Raw genomic sequence first — 22195 nt, forward strand, 5'->3', positions numbered from 1 at the left:
CCCCATGGGGCAGTTTCTTCCTCGAATTACTGTATTATGCCTATCTGATATACATTGTACTAGAGTGAATATTGTTGTGACCGCCTTCTTTTGTTCTTCCCAGGTCTGCCGGATATTTCCGGATATGCAACTCCTAACTCTTCTTGGCACAGGAACGGTAAGTTCTTAGAACACCCTCCCCCCCTTCTCTCTCTCTCTCTCTCTTTCTCTTCTCCCACTCGCACACACACATACACACACACACACAAATATGCCTTTGTTATCTAAGTAAGCATAATTCACCTTATTTGTGTTTATCCTTTTTTTCATCCAATCTGTCTTTCTACCAGCCTGATATTTAATATTGCTGGTGCCTTTCTTAGTTAAAGTATCTTTTTTCTTTTTTTCCCTGTTGTTTATTACATACTGCAATAGCAGCCCTTGTTATTTGGGCTACTGCTATTTCATTACACCCTACCCACTGCTCTAAATATTTGCTGTTGGCCTACATGTAGTTGTTGTCTTTTTGAACATTCATAATGTAGGCCCGTGTAGTCAACTGTTGATTCTATTCGAATTATGATAATGATTTTTTTTAAAAGACTAAAATAATAATAATAATATAATAATAATAATAATATAATAATAATAATAATAACAGTAACAATAATAACAATAATGAATGATAATCACTTTTATGCACCCACACCCTGTGGTGGCTCTTTGTGCTTCACTATATAGAATAAAATATCTACAGCTAACTCAGTGTGTAGCACTTTTAATGTATGTACCAACAATCCTTGCAAATGCTGATGCCACATGTCATTATTACCCAAATTATCAACAGCTTTTGTTTATAAAGGCACCAGTTGTTCATGTTAAGTTGCTCTTTCAGCCCTTCATTATCCAATAAATAAAAGATCATGTTCTCTGTTATCTCCCCCCCCCCCCCCCAAAAAAAAAACCCCGCCCCTCCTCAAAACCGAAACAGTTGTCGCTCTTTCATCTGATGGCTCACCTTATGACAGTCCACCCAACGGTCGGCCATCCTCCAATGGCAGCGAGTACGACTCACCACGCCCCTCCCACAGTATGGGCCGCCCAGCTCCTCGTCCACCCATCACAGCGCCAAAGCCGCCTTCCAGAAGCATCTCTGCAGGGAAGAAAGGTCTGGCATACGACGATGTTGATGTTACCACCGATAGAAAATTCAACGAAGCACCACAAGATGAGGAAAATGACGACACCGCCTCAACTGCCAGCCTTCCTATTGCCCCACCCCCACCAATCGGCTCTGAAACTCCGCCCACAGATTCTCAAAATATGGGAATTCCCACAGAACTGGGGTCTCACTATAGGCCTATCTCTGTGAGGGAAGGTTTTAGTCTTGACAGCGAAAACTTTGAAGAGGACGTCAGCGAAGATGCAGAGACGGCCCCTGAAACAAGCAAACCAGCAATTAAAGGACTTTACTTGCAGAACCACGCTTTCTCGAACGCGTGAGCGAACATTCTACTCACCACTGTCATTTGCAATCCGTGTAACTTAAGAATAGCAAGTAAATCCAATTTTCTCTCTGTTAACCTCATTTTAAAAGAAGGATCACGACATATCTCACTTACAATCTTAAAGTTTTTTAATGAACAGGAATCGATCCTGAAAGGTGCACTAACGACTATTGTATCATCAATTAATTATTGTTTCAATTTTGAGTGGAATTCTATGTCCTCTCGCAGGTGCACTAAAACAGAGTATGCACAGGAACACACAAGGGATAAAATAGTCTATTTAGTTTAGGTAAAAAAATGTTACGACACTTGCAACACAAATATGTCATATAAATACCGACCTCACAAAAATGTGCACAGGAAGTCTATTTTATTTTAGATCTTTTTATAACACCACTGGTAAAATTAGGGTACTGTTAGTTACACGGACTGCATATTATTGACATGTATAATATAAATGACACTGACGATCAGAGGAGGCTCTATGTCTTGACTCGTGAGCCTGTCGTGATAATAATTAATAATATGTATATTATTATGTTTTAAGTGTTCTTGTCACTCGTTTCATTGTCGCTGTCCTCAGCTATTTTGGCCTGATGACTGGGGAAGAGCGATCGTATTTATTTGTTAAAACAACACATTAAAAATTAGTCCGGAAAACGGTCGCTCTTTGCCGGCGCAGCCACTTTTGCGGTTGCAGTTTAATACAAATATCGTTGTTATAATTGTTGGTTGTATCTTATTATTCGCATTGTTATTGTTATCAGGGCCAAAATGAGTGTTCCTTGTCAGCCGTACGATTTTTTGGTGGGAACAATATTGTCTTTAAATGACGTTCTCAGGTCTATTAAACGGCCGAACTACATAAAATGTGGGAATGAAAACTACGCACTATCTCACTGCCCCAAAGAGAAAACTTATTACATGTAGCATAATCGTGCTTATGTACTTCTACATGTATGAACTGACCGTTTTGGTTTTGGGCTCTTTTGTTGGGGATAGGGGTGGGGGGGGGGGGGGGGGGGAAATGAAGAAATAGAAACTAGCGTCAGTAATATGTATATGTAATATCCTGACTTTGACGTAACTTTAACACTTCCTGTCTCAATTTATTTAGTGTACGTTAATGGTAAAAGAAATTTAACATAATCGAAACTTCATTAACTCATAACAGTATTACTAATACTATTAGTATTAGTAATTAAAATTTTCTCAAAACACATTGCCATCAACGCCAAAAAAAAACCCAACCGAAATGCATCCTTCATCCATCCATAATACAGGCGACATTGTGGCTACTCTTCATACCCACAGCACAGAAAAAGCAACACTGTGTAGGCCTACTTGTGAGGAGACACAAAAAAAAAAAAAATAGGGCCTAGTAATATTATGATGGATATCAGATTCCGATTAGCCCTTTTGTTTTTCTTTCAGAGATACAACTTCAGATTGACATCCTCTATTCTTTTTAATTTTGTCCAGCTCAGTGGCACAGAGTAGAGAAATAAGAGAAACCATGTTGGCACCAAAGTGGAAGCATTATGCATCTATATTGCTCTGGGATCAACTCATACTGTGTATCTCACACACGAAGCGTTAAGAAAAAGCATTGGTGACACTTAAATGAGAAAGATTAACATGATCAGTTCCTAATAATATAAACATAAACATTTATTTGTTTTAAAACCAAAATGTGGCAGACAGCACGGAGCAACTTTAACACAACGATCCTATTAGGCAACAGTGAATAATATGGTGTGTGTGTACATTTGTATATATATATTAAATCTTACTGGCCTATGTACTGACACTAAGACCAGTAGTATGTACAGAAAATCGTGACAGACTTCCATACCAATCATGTAAAAATTTACATTGTACATATATTGTATTTTTATCTTCATTTTTCATAAATATATTCAGGCTAGAATGAATTTTATTGAGAATTTGTACAGTTGTTTTCCTCTACAACAATTCTGCCTGCGAGAAATTCTTTTGTTTTTCATGGACTGAAAATGATTGAAGCCTATGTTTTATGTAAAATATTGTTGATTTTTCATGGTGATACTGCTTTAATGTTTTAATACGGTACGTTTCTGTTTCTCTTGCACACATAATATCTACACAATCATGAGTTTCATTATACATTTGTACATTTATTGTTTGATGGTGTTTCCACCAATCTGTCTCCTGTACGCTCCGTCAACGCAATTTAGACCAATTAAAAAGTGGGCTGCTTAAATCCTGTCTATCAGGGCCAACCTGAGCTGAGACAGAGAAACTCGATTTAAAATACCCCTCCCACACAGGAACTGAATTCGCGTCTTTCTTGTGTGCAATGACGAAGCACCTAACACTAACAGCTACACCAAAGACGCCAGTGTCCGCTCAGCGAGAGATGAGGGATTAGCATAATGAAAAGGTTATGGTGCTGACCCTGCCTAAAGCTCAAAATTCCTTGCTGTGAGATCCACAAATCTCACGTCTTTTTTCGGGCAGTTTTCAAAGCTTTCTGATACTGGCAAAGCTCAGATCTAAGCCTTTAAGTTTAAGTGGACAGAGGACAAAATAGATACTGGTGTGCCTCTTCTTATTCAAAATCAACCAAACTACAGTCGATCACATACAACACCAAACACACCAGGGATTGACAAATGTGTTTGACACATCCATTACTTGGGTAAACCGATATAACAAAATCAAATGTTAAAGAGATATAGTCGGGGAATGACAAGTTGTACGAGCTATCTGCGATTTTGAGTATTCCATGTTCACGTTATCTGTACCCAACTGTACGTTGAAAGGGCTACTAGATGTAATGAATGAATAACAAAAAGTAATTTGCAAGTACAATTACAAAATCTAGTCCAGCTGAAAAAAAAATACTTGAAGTGCTAGTCAGGTTCAGCCTGACTGGGTTAGTGTATGGTAAGGTGTTGGTGTTTCAACATGAATAAACCAAAGGACGGACTAAACCAAGAAGCTGGCAGATTTAATAACTCAAGCTAAAAACCCCCCAAAAAAGCAGTTCTTCCATGGGAACTTGAACCATAGTTGCTAGCACAGCAGTCCAGCACGGTACTGGTACAAACTTAGCTCATGGTGTGCCCTGAACATCACACCTACAGTTTGAAGCTTTTTCTTCCTCTCATTCATATATCTAAACAGACATCCCAGTTTCGAGTGCAAAGGCTGCTGTCTGCTGCAGGTCCTCAGGACTTGGATCTCTGTCTAGGGTTGGGTCAATATTTCCTTCATTTTGAAACAATTTATGAATACAGTTAAGGCAGCTAAATATCGTCACTGTCGCAAGCAATCCACTCAAGTCCAAACTTTGAGAACTTTCAATTTTTACACCTTCCCAAAGCTCTATCAAAGATGCACCTTTCAAAATTACCAAAATGCAGTTTAATGCTATGGTCTAGGCTAACAATTTTCTTGCTTTTCGTGATTCCTGATAGGAACAACACAACAAAAACTAGTTTTTTGTCTTAGGTGTAAGAAAAAAGGTACCCTAACTGACTTGCTTGCAACATTGACGATATGTTCTTCGTTGTTGTAGCTTGGTCCATTGCCAAACTTGAAAGATCGTTTTATTTCAGAGACATACTGGATTCCAGGTTCAGAAATAGGGTCCAATATGCAGCAACAACGTGATGTTGACACACATTTCTTTTGTGTTAAATCTGTAAATTCAAGACTCACTTAGAACCTGTCGCAAGTATTGGGTATGGGAGCTTCAATTTTAACAGAATAAATAAATACCTGTACTACTTAAGCAGTTCATCTTAAAAAATCATACATATGTGAGGCATCGTGGTGAAATCATGCGCTCGTCAAAATAATGAAACCGAAGTAAAAGGCATTTTCCTCTAGTTTGACAATTTTTATCGAATTTTTGTTTTTTTGGCTCAACACCTTTTTAGTCCTTACAAAAACACGTCCCCATGCGAATTTTACTGAAAAAAGTTGATTAAAGGCACAAAATATGTAACTTTTCAGTTTTCAAAGAATCTCAAATTATGGATGTTACCAAACTTTGGCAGCCATTTTCTCACTAATTTTTACATCTAAAACCATGCTACCCCCACCTCCTTCAATTGCAAATATTTCGACTTCTATTCAAGATTATGGATGTTTTTTCCATAGAAGGCAAGGCAAATGAACACGATTTCAGATGATACCAATAACTTCACATGCCCCAAATTGGCGATCGCCTGATTCCACCACGTCGTGATATCATTACATAATTTACCTGTTTGTTACAGAGGTGCTTACATATCAAATTTACCACTGTATATTTACTACTTGTACTGCACATTGTCCAAAACTTGTTACTAGATATTTCTAGAAAGAAATAAAATTATTCTTTGGAACTGTCCTTTGGACTTTTGATTCAGAATTGACGCGTTCATTAGTCCGTTTTCTCTTTTTTTTTATACCACCCAATCTCTAATTTTAATCTGCTTGAAACAATATCTGATGATAAGAAATAAAATAATTTCATGAACTAAAATGGACAAGGTGTCAGTACCAATGGCATACAGACACCTGAACAGTGAATGCTTTCCTTGACTGTTTCCTTTCTATCGGAGCTTCGCAAATGTTTTGGGAGAAATGGCTGGCCACATACATGTGAAGCTTTTGACTGCTTTTCTAGATGTATATGTTCAACAAGAGACAAAGATACAAATGACCTTCACACAAACACTGTAAAGAATGAATAAAAAGCACATTTATTTCAACCACACAATGGAATATGAATTGATCAGAAGGAAATGTGTAAGGTGGATAACAGTTTTTTCAACACATTTTCATGTACACAATGTTGTAACACTTCAGAGATAAAATTTTTACAAAGTAAAAGCCAGTTAGAGTACAACATCTCTAGAGACTCAGTCTTCCATACAGCAGCAGAAATATGTACATACCAATTAGTCACAACTGCTCAAGGCTATAAGTGCTGAGAGAACAGCAAAAATTCAAAATAAATTTTTGACATTCGAAAAAAATCAGCACTCAAACAGCTTTCTCTCCCCTCACACCATCTTTGAATCCCAGTTATCACCATGGCAGTATTTTCTTCTTTATTGCAAACAAGAACCGATTACTTCATGTATTTATCTTCCTGTTCTGCTAAAATTTTGGCCGATGACTTTGCATCATGGAACAACTCTGACACTTCATCAATTTCCTCCGAAGTGACCGAATCCTTCCCGTTGATGCGAGACATAATGTTGGCTGGTGTGAGCATTTGGACAGCATACCTGATGTGACACAAGAAACACAGAGGGATGAATAAAATATAATTAGTTAAAAATTAATTTTTAAAAATAAGGTGTCTTTAATGACCCATCAGCACAATGTAGATCATTTAGGAGGCAGACTTCCAAACCTGCTTGTCAGAGCTTACACGGGCTGAGAGAGAGCGATACAACATCCCAGCAGAAAGACAAAGAGATACTCGATTAAAATTTCTGCCCACTAGGTATTGAACTAGGGGTCTCCTGAGTGTGACAGTGGAGCGCCTAATGGCTACACCATAGACATCGGTATAAAATATAATGAATTCATCTACTCTGATTATTAAATCATGGGAACCTCCCAGAAATAGGAGTGCGACATATTCCAGATTTTAGTACATGTACTGCAAATGATCAGCACCTTTTCCGAAGGTGTAAAGTACCAATGTATCAGCACTTGACAAAGAAAGGGTAGAAAAACCTATGCATAAGTCCCAGAGCCCAATCTGCAAGCTTGTTGAATGCGAGTGTTTGTAATTAGAAAGGTGTGGCTAAAGTGAGGATTTTGAAATCAGTTTTTATAGGGACATCAGTTCTGAAAGTGACATGGTGTGAGTATAAAGGGAAAGAATCAGTTGTGCCCCAAAATGCTTGCCACTTATATGATTTCAGTTTACTTTCAGACAAGAGGCATTCTTTTTTTCAAAATTATTTGATGTCATACCTAATGTAATACCTAATGCGTTCTGGATTATGGCTATGGTAGAAAATTGAAGTGGTGATGCAAATTACACCACTCTGTCCAAGCACACACTGTAGTTTGTTCAAATGCACTCCTGCACCATATATTATATATTGTGCAGGAGTGCATATATTATAAGGTAAAGGCTGACCAGGCCTAGGTAACCTGTGCTTCCACGGACCTGCACACAAGTCATTAATGATTAGGCTCCTGGGGGATTTGTCCTGATACACGCCTCAAAATCCTAAACCAAGGAAGATAACCCTCTAAAAATACCACACATGTTTTTTTAAACTCTTTTTATCCTGGCCGTACTCCCACGGACTCTGTACCCGTCCTGGGGCCGCCGTGCCATACGGGTTGGAAATCAATGTGTGTATTTCAAAGTACTATATTTCTTACATTTACTATTAAGTTTTAAGGAAATTTGATAGTTACGTTAGAATTTTAATGTAGTATCTGAAAATGTATGTGGTTAGGAATTACATCAACTGCATTATGTAGATTTTGATGTGTATTCCACCCTCCAACTTGACCCTGATTGCAGCGCCAAAACGTCCATTTGGATTTATAGATCCAGCCCTACCTATCAGAACTGCATGAATTCCAGTACTGATCCCTTCACCATGATCAGAACCACTATTAGATGAGTCTAATTCCTGTTCGTTATCATCCACAACAGAATTTACGGCATTTGATTCAGAGTCACTTTCATCAAATTAGTCTCATCCCCCCTCACACTCACAGCCCAGAACAACTTCAAAAAGTACTTCGCCGGACGTGAATGTGCGCTTTCAAGACATTTTTCAAGCTTCTACACCCATCAAAAACAAAGAAACCCCTGTTTATTGGAAAATTAAAATATTCAGAGAGAGTCGTATTTCCGTATTTTGGTAATTACAAGCAGAGCTACTGTTTGACATGACCATATAGCCATTCTGAGTTTACTCGTAGCCCGGACTGGTCCTCGTTACGAGTAAACTCGTAGCCTGGATAGAAATAGTTAAATTCTTAACAAAATGAACAGGAAAAAACACTTCTTCCAAGGAGCAAGTTATTTATTCTATGTGTGAACCCATAGACTCCACACAAAATAATTTAACCTACATATCTACATAGATCTAAGCCTAGCCTATCACTGTTCAGTAGGTGAGTTAAAAAATTGACTGTGACACGTCTGCATTCCTGATGACATCCCACACCAGGATTGAAAACAATTAATCTCCAATCCCCTTAGCCATGTACACAACCAAACATGTGCTGGCCGCCTATCCGACCTCTCTCGGCAAACGTCTCAGGCATGTCAAAAAATGCATATTTGTGTTGATGTGGAAAAAGGCCTCTGATTTGTACATGATGGCCAAGTGTCTCTGATAGGACAAATGTAGTGCACAGTATGAGGTACGTGATTGGGCGCAGCATGATCTACAGTCCTGGTTTATAGAGACTTTGCTTAAATAGCGAAAAATAAATTGGGTATTCTATTTTCTTTTCTTTACTGCTGATTTTTGGATTAACCGTGTTTAACAGACTCCACTGCACAACTTGGTATAATTCGAAGTAAATCAAGCCAAGTATTGAAAGAGTAACGGTCCTCATAATAGGTTTCTTTCTTGAGACAAAAAAAAAAAAAACAGAAGGAGAAAGACTAGTACCTTTTTTAAAAATAGTATTTACATTTACGAAAATCTGAGTCATAAATCAACTGTAATATTTTTGTGGACTTACCTGAGTGTGGACTTCACTCCGAGGGCAGCCAGCTTCTTCAGGGACTCATCTTCAATCTGAATTCCTTCTGTCTGTGAGCGAATCTTCAAAATCTGAAAAGGGGAAAGTTATTCAATTTTGTTAAATTCTATGACAAAAGTGATGTGGAAAAAAATAAAATAACAAAAAACAGAAAATACTGCTAAAATTGTAACACTTTTAATCTCAAAATGATCAATTCAAAAGTAATACTGTTCCTGCAGGTAATGCAATCCTTTTCTTTTTGCAAAAATTATCTTTTAGAGGTATCATTTCCAATAGGGAGTCCCCATGGGCTTGCAGTCAGGGATGAATAGTCAGCTTGGGGAATCCCAGTGTGCAGTATAAAGTGTTGTATGTTTTTCTCTGCATGAAGATAAACTTTACAAACAGCCCCAGAATTAGTGGCGGACACACTTTTTTTAAAAGAAAGAACAATTGTTACCAAGCCAAATACAAGAATGGCTTTCTTTTAGTTTTACACAGCTAAAACATTTCAAAATCAGTTGATTATCAACATAAGCACAATAACCTTCAGTTTAGTTTTAGTAGAGGTTTTACTGCGCTCGCAACTGCATAAGGTCATATGAGTACCAGAAGATTAGAGGTGTTACAAGAGAGTAACAAACATAAAAAAGAAGAAGGGAAGATAAGGACGATAGGGCTGGGCAATGAGTCGCTTTAGCAAAATTCGGATATGTTAGTGCACCTCTTCTGCAATTAATATGATAGAACCGCTTCATCAAATGGGTTAGAACTACTTTGACAAACGGGTTAGCATCACCAACAAAAGGGTGCACCCACTTCGGCAAACGGGTCAGGAAAGGGAGTTAAAAGAGTTTGAATTCGGAAAATGTTTCATTGAGAATTATCCGGTTATCCTTATATTTTTTCCGGATTCTGCCCACCTCTAAAGGACGATAGATGTTTGATAGGAAAGAAGAAGCAAACCACACCAGAGCACCCGCCAACCGCCCACCAATAACCTTCAGAACAACTGGAATACAAGCTGATCCCAAAAGTTTTCGTATCTGGGTAAGAAAGTCTTAAAAATAATACCGACGAGAAGCACGTTCACAGGGTACTCACACAATGTGACCGATTTACACCAAGAGTGGCTCAGCAACATCACTCACACAACCCTTTAGTGATGAAACCCCAGTTTCTCATACACGCATATTTGGTGAACAGAGTGTCAGAAATATGTTTAGTGTCTCTGGCGCATGTAAAGTTTTGGACCATCTTGTTACGAAAACAATTTTGTTTTTGTTATACCTGCATCATTTCTTCTTGTGAGTACGGCAACGTCCTGATGATCATAATCCTGTCCAACAAATCCAGAGGCATCCCGTGAGGGGCTACAATATCTTCTGTGCCCCTGAAATGATAAAAATGTTGTAAAACAAAATGCTAGCACTAATCATAATCCAAGGGTTGCAAATCAAAACAGATAAAAGTTTCAAACCAAGGAGTACTGGAACAGAAGGAAAAACATATGACCAGCATGCAATAAGAATGTTAATATGCACTCAATAAACAAAATTGAAACTACAAAACGTTTTTAAGAGCTTGATTCCTTGCTGTCTCCCTAGCCAATTAAACCAACTACAGTAGAACACGGCTATAGCGGGATTTTCGGTTCCAGAAGAAAAATCCCGCTGCAAGCCAGTTGCCGCTATAGGAATGCAAAGGGGAAATTACAGAAAAAATTTTTTTAATCCACATGATTACATCCCTTCCATATCAATAAAATTTGCGCTTTAAATTTGTCTTCCTTTTCTTGTCAACTTCGTTCATTATCTCGGCTTTTAATTCGAGTGAGAAGCATTTCCTTAAGTCTTTGCTGGAAGCCATCTTTTCCTCGGTTTGTTGCTTGTGCTGTCTATCGTACCAGTAGGCCTATTGTAGAGCTGGTGTAGTGGATGCGTGAGCATCATTGATCGCAATTCAATGAATTAGAAATCACACACTATACGCTCTCCTCTTCTTTTACTTTTTGGCATAGCCTCTAGGGCTATGGCCTATACGCTCTTATACGGCACTGAGTGTCCAGGCTATGGCACATCACTTTAAATTTTGGAGTGGCTCACGTTATGCATTCTCAACGCACCATCTCTCTGCTGCCTGCCCCACCTCACTCAACACTGGAAAGGCCAATCACACACCGCACCGCTGGCTACCTGTTAAGATCCTGCCTACAGCCCCCCCCCCCACAGCTACAGTTCGCTCGAACTATCCAAGTTTGGGCCTTTCTTTGTCCCGCTATATCCAAGCATAAGTAATTGAGTTTACATAGGAAAAAAAAGGGATTCCGGTAAGGTCCCCTATAGTCATGTTCTACTGTACAGTTGTAAATAAACGAAACAGTTACAGGATCAATAACACCTTTAAACCAACTTTTCATCAGTACTTGGGCTTGACCTGGTGATTTCTATGACACAAGGCTGCTTTGCTAGGTGGTGAACAGAACACGAGACTATTCAAGATTTCATCAATCATTTCATAATTGACACAATCCTGAAAAAGACTTTCCCTTCCACCACGAACCTGACCTGAAGTAGGGGAAAGATTTGCTACATGATTACACTAGAAATGCCACCAAAACTTTTTTGTGGATCCATATTTTTACAGGACAAGGAAAAACAGCATATTTAAGGCAATTTATAAACCTTTAAACAATTCCTCTAATTGTTCTCATGCATTTGATCTGAATTTTCTCATTGCACCTTTTCAAGCTTAAATAAGAATACTTCTAATGCCATTTCAGAGTTCTGTAAATGATGAGGAAAGACAAAACTGAACTTCATAATCTATTTCCTCTCACCATCATTAAAATAGTGAACTTAGGCAAAACTCTTAGAAGAGCCATTTGCATGCCTTCTCCTGAATACTCACTTGATCACACATTTCCCTCTGTTGGTGGCAAAGATGACGATGGGTGCGATGGTGGACTCGAGGGCACGATGCAGGTAGGTGAAACACTCAATGTCCAGCATGTGCACTTCATCAACAAAGAGAACGCCAGGGACCAGCTCAGCGATACCCTGATCAATGTATTTGTTCACCACTTTGTTGATCTCTTTGCGCAGTTTGTCTATGGATAACAGAACTTCTTGTCAGTTATTGTTTTCAGGATTTTTTTTTTCATTCGTAAATTTTATCACAGATAAAAAATACAGAACATACAGCTAGGATCACTGATCCCTTTTTGGAAGTAATTTGAGAATGGGAGAAAACATCAGCCTCTTGCCCTTCACCCCCTTATCCGGTTTCTTTTCTATAATTCCCTTCTTGCAACCTCAAGCCATTTTCAAGGGAGCTTTAAACAGTGAAAAACAGCAAGATGAACACTTCTATATAATAAAATATCTACAATTTTCTTAAGGGCTGGTGGGGGACCTGAGGTCTATTTTGGCTATTACAAGGCCTAGAGTGCCCATATTTGCTGTGGGACATTGTATTATTGGGTATTTAAAATGAATAGTTCAAAAAGTATATTGTGAATTGGTTGCTATGGAAACGGCGACAATATTGGATTTTGTATACCTTTTTCAATCCCATTTTATTACCTTATTTATTAACTGATTCATTTCTAATTTGAACAGCAAATATGTAGCTCTTCAATTTAGCTTGTTGAATTTTTTATATTTGCTTTAGTTTTTATTTTATGACACTTACAATTGGGTTGTAGCAAAAAAGTGGAAAAAAATGGAAAATTCATGCTTTCTCAGTCCATAAATCAAAACCTACTCCATTAATCAAAAAATTCAAAAAGCCAAAATTGAGAACTAGGTGTTGTTGGTATCCTGTGAAAGTTACATTGAAATAGAACAAGAAATAGAGCAGAAAAATGGGATAATGTGTGAAAAAATAGAATTGTGAGAAAACAGCCGATAAAGGTAAGAAAAGGCTGGAAAACATGACGTGCTTTCGCAGAAAAATCTGGGGGAAAAACACAGCTTTAGGGGACAGCAAGGCTTACATACGTGTTTGGATATTGTTCAGGAAATGTCCAGGTACTGTAATATGTAATAACCCCACTTTACATAATTTGACCCCAAAACACGATTTCTAGATGCCCCACCAGCCCTTAAGTGAAAACTGGTGGTCAAAACAATTGAAACTGCCTGCATGATAGTGGGTGAGAGGCTTATGGATTTCTTTTCTCTCTGTGAGAGATGAAAGATAACTTTTTTTTAGCTTTTATAGTCTTCACAAACTTCTAAAAACACTCAAAAATAAAAAGCAGCTATGAACTATGAGCTGTTAACAAGAAGCTCTCTAGAATATCTCAACCATTGACCAAAATCTGTTTTTCATAAGCATAGTTAACTGAACAGCAGAGATACATTTAAAAAAACCAAACAAACCTGTAATTTCTGTTTTCTTGGGCTTCATCAGCTGTCCCATCATAGACATAATATCTTGTCCACCCTATAAACAAATACAAGCATTAGACACATGGAGCCTCATACATAAGCAAATCAGGACAAATCCATCTCTTAACAATTCCTTGCATTAAAGTTGCACGATTGTAAAAATCAGTCATTATCCTTTAAAAAATCATCCCTATTTGGTAAAGAAAGTTGTTCAGATTTTAAAAGTGCGAGATTGCACCCTGATAAACAATTACTCAAATCATTTACAGTAAAAGCTAGTTAAAAAAGAATGCACTTTCCCCAAACAGAAATGACCTAAAAATAAAGACATTTTGATGAAAGAGATCTCAGATCTCAATAGTAAACACGCTTAAAATGACACAACTAAAACTGTATAAATAGGTCACACTCTCATTAGCACATTCACCCATTTGTAAGCATTAAGAAATACAGACAGCCAACTTTTACAAAGATGTGAATTGACATTGCACACAAGATACAAAAAGCTTGGAACATTCTATATTTCTTGAAGTAAAAAGGAATCTTGATATCTGTATTTAGCAAACTTTTTTGAGCGCCCATAATCTCACCTGAGGCCTGGCGTTGGCAACATCAAGGTCATGCAAAGTCACATCCTGGATGACTTCCTTCTTCTTATGTACATCACCTTTTGGCAAGGGAACATACTCCTCTGCTTCTAGATCATACTCTGTGGCATAGTTGTCTGACCTTCCTTGCCTCTGTCGAAATAACATTCAAATGTTAGTAAAACAAAACTGAGGGAAACAGGTCTTCACTCCTCTGACAGCCATTAATAAATCAAAAGTATTTGCAATCATCTTTCTCAAGACGAAAAACAGCTAATAATACACCACCAAAATAAGCACAGGATATAGAATTTCAAAAAATGCAAACCATTAGCAGCATTTCAGTGAAATATACTGGGATTCCATCATTGTGTGCAAATCGGTACAGTTTTACAATGAAACATAGAATTCTATTCTCAGTTCTTATCCTCTGGATTAGCGTAAAGCGATCCAAATGATACAGGCACTGTAGGCAAGTGATTTCTAACAGTTGCTTAGTCATAAATACAGAAGCAAAGCACTAAGAACGAAAATTCAGACCATGGACCAAAATCTATTTTTATACATAATTACACAGAGTAAAAGCAAACAATGCATCCCTGCGCACAGTATTAGCATCTTACCTTCACAGCTCCACTGTTAGCCTCAATGTAGATGACATCGCCCACCTCAACTTTTTCTTTTTGTAAACTTTCGTAGATGGATGGGTCAAGTTTCAGCTGTTTGGTTCCTTTGGCAGTCTTCAGTCCAATGACCACATGGCTCACTGTTTTGCCGTAACCTGAAGTCGGAAGATCAAAAAGTGCTGTCGTCAGATTTCTGCACTACTTTTGACTTTATCAAAACACAGATTTACCTCAGTATCTTTGCACACTGTCTGTTTTTCTTTGAATGTATAAATACTTTTTCCCTGAATAACCTTAACCAAAAAACAATTTGTACGTAAAAAAGAAGAAGAAAAAAAAACTAGCTTCAAAAATGAGTTGTAGCTCACAGGGACAACAAATGAAACAAAAAAACCCCAAAAACAAAAGCATCAAAATTGCAACCTTTTTATCAGTACGAAAGGAACATTCAAATCTACATAAATTTCACATCACTTTGTAAGGGATTTACACTAAAACAAACATTAAGCCAAAATTGTGTATATTTCATCAACAAAGCCAACACCCGGGCCGGTGCTACTGACTGAAGTGTTTTTAGGCCATTTCCAAAGGGGGGGACATTAACCATGTTGTCATGCACAGTAGAATTGTAATTGTAAATGGGCTGATTCATGCTCACAACTGTGCTTGAACTGCAACAGGGAATTCCTGCTTTTTCATTCCTAATCCTTACTATCCTCATTTTTTCTCTACTTCTTTTGTATGTTTGTCACTCTCGTGACCTGCTATTTTCGGGGTGCCTTGATAGTCAAAGCAGACTTTCTGCTGTTGAAGCTAGAGAGGTGAGCAAAGTAAGCCTGATTCCCTGTAAGGACTTCTCTGTTGACATCCACCTCTTGGCGCTCATATGACCTTATGCAGTTGCATAAGGAAGGGGAAGAAGGAGGAGAGGAAAGAGTGGAGAGACCCTCGGCGATATTTTGGAGAGAGCAACAGAGCATCAATGGACATGTCTGAAGTGCAGAGATGTTGCTTCCTGAAACAATGAACAATGAGCGCAGTAAAACCTCTACTAAAACAATCAACAAAGCTGCACCCAGACACAGCAAAAACATGACACAGATTCTCTGAATAAGAACATACCTCCCATTGGGTTCTCTGTCTCTGCTGGTGTGAGTTCGGTCACTTCACCCTCGTAAACTTCTTTTGTCTCTTTGATACGGAGTCCGATGGCTCTTCGGAAATTTTCCATAAGAACCTCAGTCTTCTTGATCTCGGAGGAGTAGACCTCACTGCCCACCATAGGGCAAAAGGGAACCTTAGAGCCCAACTCCTGAGCTATAGCCAAGGCAATAGCAGTCTGATAACAAGAGACAAAACAAACAAATGTTGATGTCCCAAAGTCAATGATGCACAAAAGGGCTCCGCTGTAACCCCCTCTTCCACCCGCCAACAATCATTCCCTTTCTGAAGTGACACAATATCTTCTTTTTTTTTCCAGCAGCTGCCATATCGGCTGTGCTTTAAAACTTTGTCACCTGGAATTGGAAAGGTGATTTTTCCAAGATGAAGACAAAAGCAACTTTGATTCCAAGCTCTATTTCTTTCTTTATTCAAAGCATGACTTCATTAGCTCGAAAACACAAACATAGCTCATATTTACTCTAACGAATTAAAGAAAATTCATACCCAGTTCTATACATGTAAAAAATTGTTTAAAGACTAGACTGCTATGAAGAAATGAAGATGGCAACCCTCCCACCTCTAAAAAAAATCCCACCAAAGGAGTGCAAATAATTCGCAGTCCGGCACCCTAAACCGTTTTTAAAGTTTAAAAAAAGCAAAATCTTTGACAATTACTATTTCAAAATATATATTTATACATGGGAAGACAAGCTGAATCTCAGTAAAAAGTGCCCATTTCCATTGATAACAACTAATAATTAATATATACATAGACTAAAAATAAATTGAAGTCAAAAACTGACTGTAGGTTATTTCAACCTCAAGAATGGTTTTAATTTTTTCACTCTGCTCAACCCTTTACATTTTGTTCTTCGAGCAAAACCAAAAACACAAAGCCCACCCAAAGAATATTAGCTTGCCTTACCTTGCCAGTGCCTGGAGGGCCAGCCAATAACACAGCTCTCCCTGCCATTTTCTTAGATCTGATAAGCTCAACCACAACTCCTGCAGCCTGAAACAGGAAAGACACATGAATAAGAAGACTGAAAAAACAACAACCAAGTTTCTTTTCTTCCTACATGATAATATCATCATTGCATAACAACATACAAAAACCAGCCTGAAGTGGTGCCTCAAACACAAACTATCGTAGAACTAAAGTCATGGAGAGGACATTACTGTCACTATTCACAATGTAGATTTTTACCAAAGGAGGGTACTATACTGTATAACTGTGGTGGCATTGACCTTTGCATCACTTTTTAGAAGAAACCAGACACTCTTCAGACTTCAAAATCTAAAAGAAAGTAGCATTCAAAATTCCTAAGAACATGGTGGAGCTGGATTTTCATAACTTTGAGCATAAGAATCCATGAACTTGTCAGTTTCAAAAGTATCATAATAAAACACTCCAGAATTGAGCCATTCCTTTCCAAGACCAATTGCACAAACTTCTAAAATGCGCCCATCTGCTTTTCAGTATACGTTATATGTTCAAAGCTGGAGCTCAGGCTAACAAATGTCAAGTGTGTAACTGTGACATGGAGTTATGTGAGTGGTCCTTAAGCAACACACAATAACCCTGGCACAAAAACAGGGCGCTGCGCTGCACAGCGGTGATCAGCAGTCAGCAACGGTGTGTCACGTGTGTTTTTCTTTAATAAAAGTTTGTGCGCGACATCGGACTGACTGTCTAGATTCTAGATCTAGCTGCTGTCATCGAGAAAGATGAAGAAGAATTCTGACATAAAACAATACAACAACGCAAACAAAATTGGTCTTGATTTATCAGATTCAATCAATTCAAAGACAAAGAAAAAACATTATTTAGCCTATCCAATCAGTCATGCCCAGTTAGTAGTTTACAGTGAGAATGAGAGCCTCTTTTCTATGGGCTCCTCATAAACGGTTGAGACACAAGGAACATGTATCATTAATGTATGCTATCTTTCATTCACTTGAACTTGGATATATGTAGCCCATAACATAGATGTCTATATTCAAACGGCGAAGACCGAACGTCAATCTTCTAGAAAGATCATTTGGCGTCCCTCGATACGAAAGGGAGGAAGCTTCACATGCCGGTACACGATCATAAATACAAATTACCTCGCGAGCAAGCTCTTGTCCAACAAGGCCAGCAGACGTCTGGACAGCATATCCATTTTCGTCAAGCCCAAGACCTTTTATGTGACTGTGGGAAGCGATTCGCTGTGCTTTCGAGGTAGATTTTACTTCTTCGATCTTCATCTTGATCAGTTCACAACACGCGCACGGTGCTGGTATTCAGTTTTCTTTCAGAAACGCTACTGCCGAAAACAGGAACAGAGGAAATGAGTATTTGGAATCGAGACACTGACTAGGTATCGAACCTCATTTATGTTTCTAATAAGGGACTAAGAGATCTTTGGCGGCGTTTTTTTTAAATTCGATTCTGAAATCAAATATGAGTCGTAAAATAAGATTTACTGTTTATAGTTTAACCAGAAACATAATTTAATATTATTTCTTCAATAAATCAATTATCTCAAGACAATAAAAGAGATTTTGAATTGAAAACCGAAATATTGTGGATTGTACTGTGTATTACGACTATTTGTTCGCGCAGTCGCGTTTGTCATAACAACGGTAGTCAACAACATGGTGGACAGGATGAATTATTCAAGATGCTTGACAAGTTCATGGTGAAGAAGGTAATTGGTCACGAAAGTATGCACCGACAACAAATCTTTGCTCTTAATATTTTATCAAAATCTGAACCTCTTACCGTTTACGCCCGTCTGATAACTTCTAGACACGGAATATCATACTTTTTAGTGTATAGGGCCTACCTATGCGTTCACTGTCAAATTCATAACAAACATGTTCATTTTTAGTCCGTGCGATTCTTTTTCTGTTCTTTTTCCGTAAGCCAAGTTCTTTGATACAGCGAGGCTTTGTTTTGTACAGCTCATTTAACTGTTTGTACGTAGATTATATATTTTGCAAAAATTGAATACTATTTTTAAAAGGAAAAAAGATTTTATTTTATTTCTGCATAGGCTTGTTGAGTATCAATGAGTAGGCTAGTGTTTGCACTGTTAATGGTTAGCGTATCGCCCCAAACTGCTGGATTATAACAAGCCTAGTTTTTACATGCATGCTTACCGTGTTGTGTCTTAACAATGGACTTATTTTGTTTTGTTTTTTTCTTTGACAGGAAATACAATGAGTGATCCAGACGCGGAGGGGGAGAGGGGGGTAAGGGAGAAACAAGAAGATGAGAACAACACTGATGAACCAGTGGCTCTGGTCAATAATGGGGAGGGGCAGGCAACAGATGGAAACGTTCTAGAAATGGAAACTGGTCCAACAGAGACTGTGGAGGCAGATAGAGATGAAGATCAACCTGCTGTTCCTGGGGTTGGTGCAGATGTGGAAGATAACACTGTAGATGGTGGCCTAGGGCTGAGCCTGCAGCCTGATATAGAGGAATATTCTCCTGCAATTTCTGCATTACCACCAAGGGTTGTCAAACAAGAAGAAAATCAGGTTGAGGTTTCTGCCAGTCCAGCCTTTCAATGTCTTGATGAGGTAAGTTAAATCATTTGCATTTTGACTTTGTAGGGAACATATCCAAGTGATGTGTATAAAAAGAATTGCAGAATAAATTAAATGGGGGTATTCTTTTTCGGTTAGTATAGGTCTCAAAGGCTCATTAGGTGTTGCTATTTTTTCCAGCCTATTATTCCATTGAATATCACGAACATGTGTTACTTGATCTACATTTTTCTTTTCTCAATGGTAACTTATTTGAGGCAGGCTTATTTTTACTTACTTCTGACAAAGAAAGTCTCTGAAAGCGGTGACGTAGATATTTATAGACGTCTTCAATGAATAGTAATTCACTACATTCACTAGATGATTGGTAGAGGAAACATTTTGATGATTTGAGAAAGATAGATGTATTTTCAGTTGCTTGCTTAGCCTTGTATGCTTTGTTCCCTCAACTGTCTTTAAACTTAATGAACTGTGTGTGCTTAATATCATTTGAAAAAGAACATGAAACAGGAACAGTGAAACTAAGAATTCAACTTTGAATTCAGGTATATGTCTGTCAAGTATAAGTGCACAATTTGTGTGTTGTGAACATTTGTAAAGAAAGAAGCGTGATGTATTTTTTGGTTTGTTTTAGTGTTGTTGTACACTACAGTATTGCTTTTCTGATCCAGCTGTTTCAAGAGGGAAAACTCACAGGCACCAAAGTTGCATTCTTGAAAGCAAAATACACAGAACTTCATGAAACATTGAAAAGGTAAGTAGACAGTCAACAATGACAATTTAATACTTTTAACTTAAAGAGAACAAATCTGTGCATCTGCTTTTCAGTTTTTCATGGTTTTCTCCTGTCACGCATGTGATTAAATAGTTGCCTCTAAAACAAGTCTTTATATATATAGATTTGCATTCATGACAAATGGAATAAACATGGAGGAGCAGATCTAAATCATCCCCTTTTACAATAAAATGTAAGTCATGTCTGAGTCCTGAATGATATAGCGGAACCTAACAGATACCAGGTCATGAAATGCATTTGAAAATATTCTTTCTTTCTCTGACCTCTTCTCAGCACTCGTGATAGTGAAGCCAAACTATTACGAGAGGCAAAAGACAGCACAGGTGAGCTGGAGCGACAGACAGTGGAACTGGAGAAAGCAGACAACTTCCCAGAGAGTTCTAACTCTGAAGTGTCTAAAATGAGAGAGCAGCTTCTCAAGTATCACAATGAACTAGCACAGGCAGAGGAAAGACAGTATCAACTCGAGTATAAGATAGAGACGTGAGTGTGAATTAATAAGATTTCTGTGAAAATCTGTGTCAATTGTAGAGTATAATATAGAGAGATTTACTAGCCTGAAATAAACATGTTTCTTTTTAATCTGTTCAGTTGTTTGAACTTTCGATTAAGATGAAGTAAAGTTTGATGGCTTTATAATTTCTTCTCAGGGATCTTACCATGATTAAAATTGATACCAGTATCTCTATTATGTGAACTTCTTTGTATTATTAACTTTTTTGTTTATTCAGTATTGTATACATAAAAGGTTTTCTGTTTTATAATAAAATTTCTAATTTTGTAAGGGACCAAGATTTGCGAATGGTTTACCCTTTGACCAAAGATAAACTTTGATGTCCTTGTTTTATTGACATAGTTCCAGTGTACTTTCTGTACAGATACAAGTGATATTTGAGTGTAGACCATTTATTCATTTCCATTCAGGCTTGAAGAAGAGAGGAAGATTGTTGAAAGGGAGTTTAATCGGCTGCCCAAACAAGGGGTAAGTGTGATGGAGTTCTTATTGTCATTCCCCATTTACTGAAAGCTGACAAAGTTACTATCACTCAGCCTTGCTTATAAGAATCCATGAGATTTTGTCCATTAAGCTTGCAATTAACTCTTCCTACTATTTTCACTAATATTATTATTTCTTTCACTGTACTTAAGAAAAGCTGCTATTATGAATTGAACATGTGGTAATCAAAGACTGGGAAAGCTTTTTAAACCAGCTTTATTATAGAAGATACTTATTATGTTTTATTGTATCTATGGTTTCTTTTAAAACTGTTATTTCTAAAGGTTTAACATTTGTGTTGATCCTAGAAATGCATATGACATCCAGCTCTAAGATTTTCTCTGATTAGATAACATTTAATAAATTGGAGGAGACTCGGCTTGACTTTATCAAATACATGTCTTGTGATGATGATCTGCAGGAAGTTGAGAAAAAAATTAAAGAGCTTCAGAATGGCACCGAGGAGATGAAAAAAGAGATCCTTCAACGGCAGGCAGAGAAGAAGACTCTGGGTGAAGATCTGGAGTCCACACAACGACAGATTACCACTGATAAGAAGGAGTATGAGAAACTTATAGATGAACTGGAAAAATTTAAGGTGAGTCATTAGTCTTGTTCTTGCTATCAAATTACAATGGATTGCTTTTACAGAGTAGCTTCTATGTGTTTTTTCCCTATGAGGATTTATTTCAGTGGCTCTTAACAAGAAAAATATTGTTAAATGTCTGCACACCTGTTAATCAACATGAAAAAATATGAAATTTCTATTTGTTGTTGCTACTTGTTGCTGTTGTTGAGTTCACAGTGAGCTAATACAAACACAGCCATGTTTCACAATAGTTGAGTTATAACTTTCTGTGTGTTCTCTGTTTCCTCTGAAAACGGGGG

At 37.7% G+C, this 22195-nt stretch overlaps 3 protein-coding genes across 3 annotated transcripts in view; 2 read left to right on the forward strand and 1 right to left on the reverse strand.

Annotated features, from left to right (window-relative positions):
- Positions 1 to 2502, forward strand: part of LOC101849874 — a gene marked incomplete in the record, with an annotated part of 49537 nt that extends 47035 nt beyond the window's left edge. Inside the window, 2 exon segments of the mRNA XM_005106532.3 lie at positions 104 to 157; positions 971 to 2502. Coding sequence (XP_005106589.2) covers positions 104 to 157; positions 971 to 1482 — 566 coding nt within the window.
- A 3702-nt stretch (positions 2503 to 6204) lies between these two features.
- Positions 6205 to 18288, reverse strand: LOC101850277 (ruvB-like 1). Its single transcript, XM_005106533.3, has 10 exons — positions 18084 to 18288; positions 16900 to 16986; positions 15933 to 16149; positions 14808 to 14965; positions 14188 to 14337; positions 13589 to 13652; positions 12114 to 12312; positions 10494 to 10596; positions 9201 to 9292; positions 6205 to 6754 (listed from the first exon to the last, which is right to left on the reverse strand). Exons 1-10 carry the CDS (start codon positions 18222 to 18224, stop codon positions 6595 to 6597), a joined length of 1371 nt encoding a protein of 456 aa, XP_005106590.1. The 5' UTR covers positions 18225 to 18288; the 3' UTR covers positions 6205 to 6594.
- Positions 18289 to 18571: 283 nt separating this feature from the next.
- LOC101850507 (coiled-coil domain-containing protein 146) overlaps positions 18572 to 22195 on the forward strand; it is a 20935-nt gene continuing 17311 nt past the window's right edge. Inside the window, exons 1-6 of the mRNA XM_005106534.3 lie at positions 18572 to 18667; positions 19174 to 19547; positions 20186 to 20268; positions 20584 to 20793; positions 21235 to 21292; positions 21729 to 21905. Of these exons, the coding sequence (XP_005106591.1) occupies positions 19182 to 19547; positions 20186 to 20268; positions 20584 to 20793; positions 21235 to 21292; positions 21729 to 21905 (894 nt within the window). The 5' untranslated portion in view covers positions 18572 to 18667; positions 19174 to 19181. The remainder of the gene's footprint in view (positions 18668 to 19173; positions 19548 to 20185; positions 20269 to 20583; positions 20794 to 21234; positions 21293 to 21728; positions 21906 to 22195) is intronic.

This window comes from Aplysia californica, unplaced genomic scaffold (assembly GCF_000002075.1).
Source record: "Aplysia californica isolate F4 #8 unplaced genomic scaffold, AplCal3.0 scaffold00540, whole genome shotgun sequence".
Classification (NCBI taxonomy): Eukaryota; Metazoa; Mollusca; class Gastropoda; order Aplysiida; family Aplysiidae; genus Aplysia; species Aplysia californica.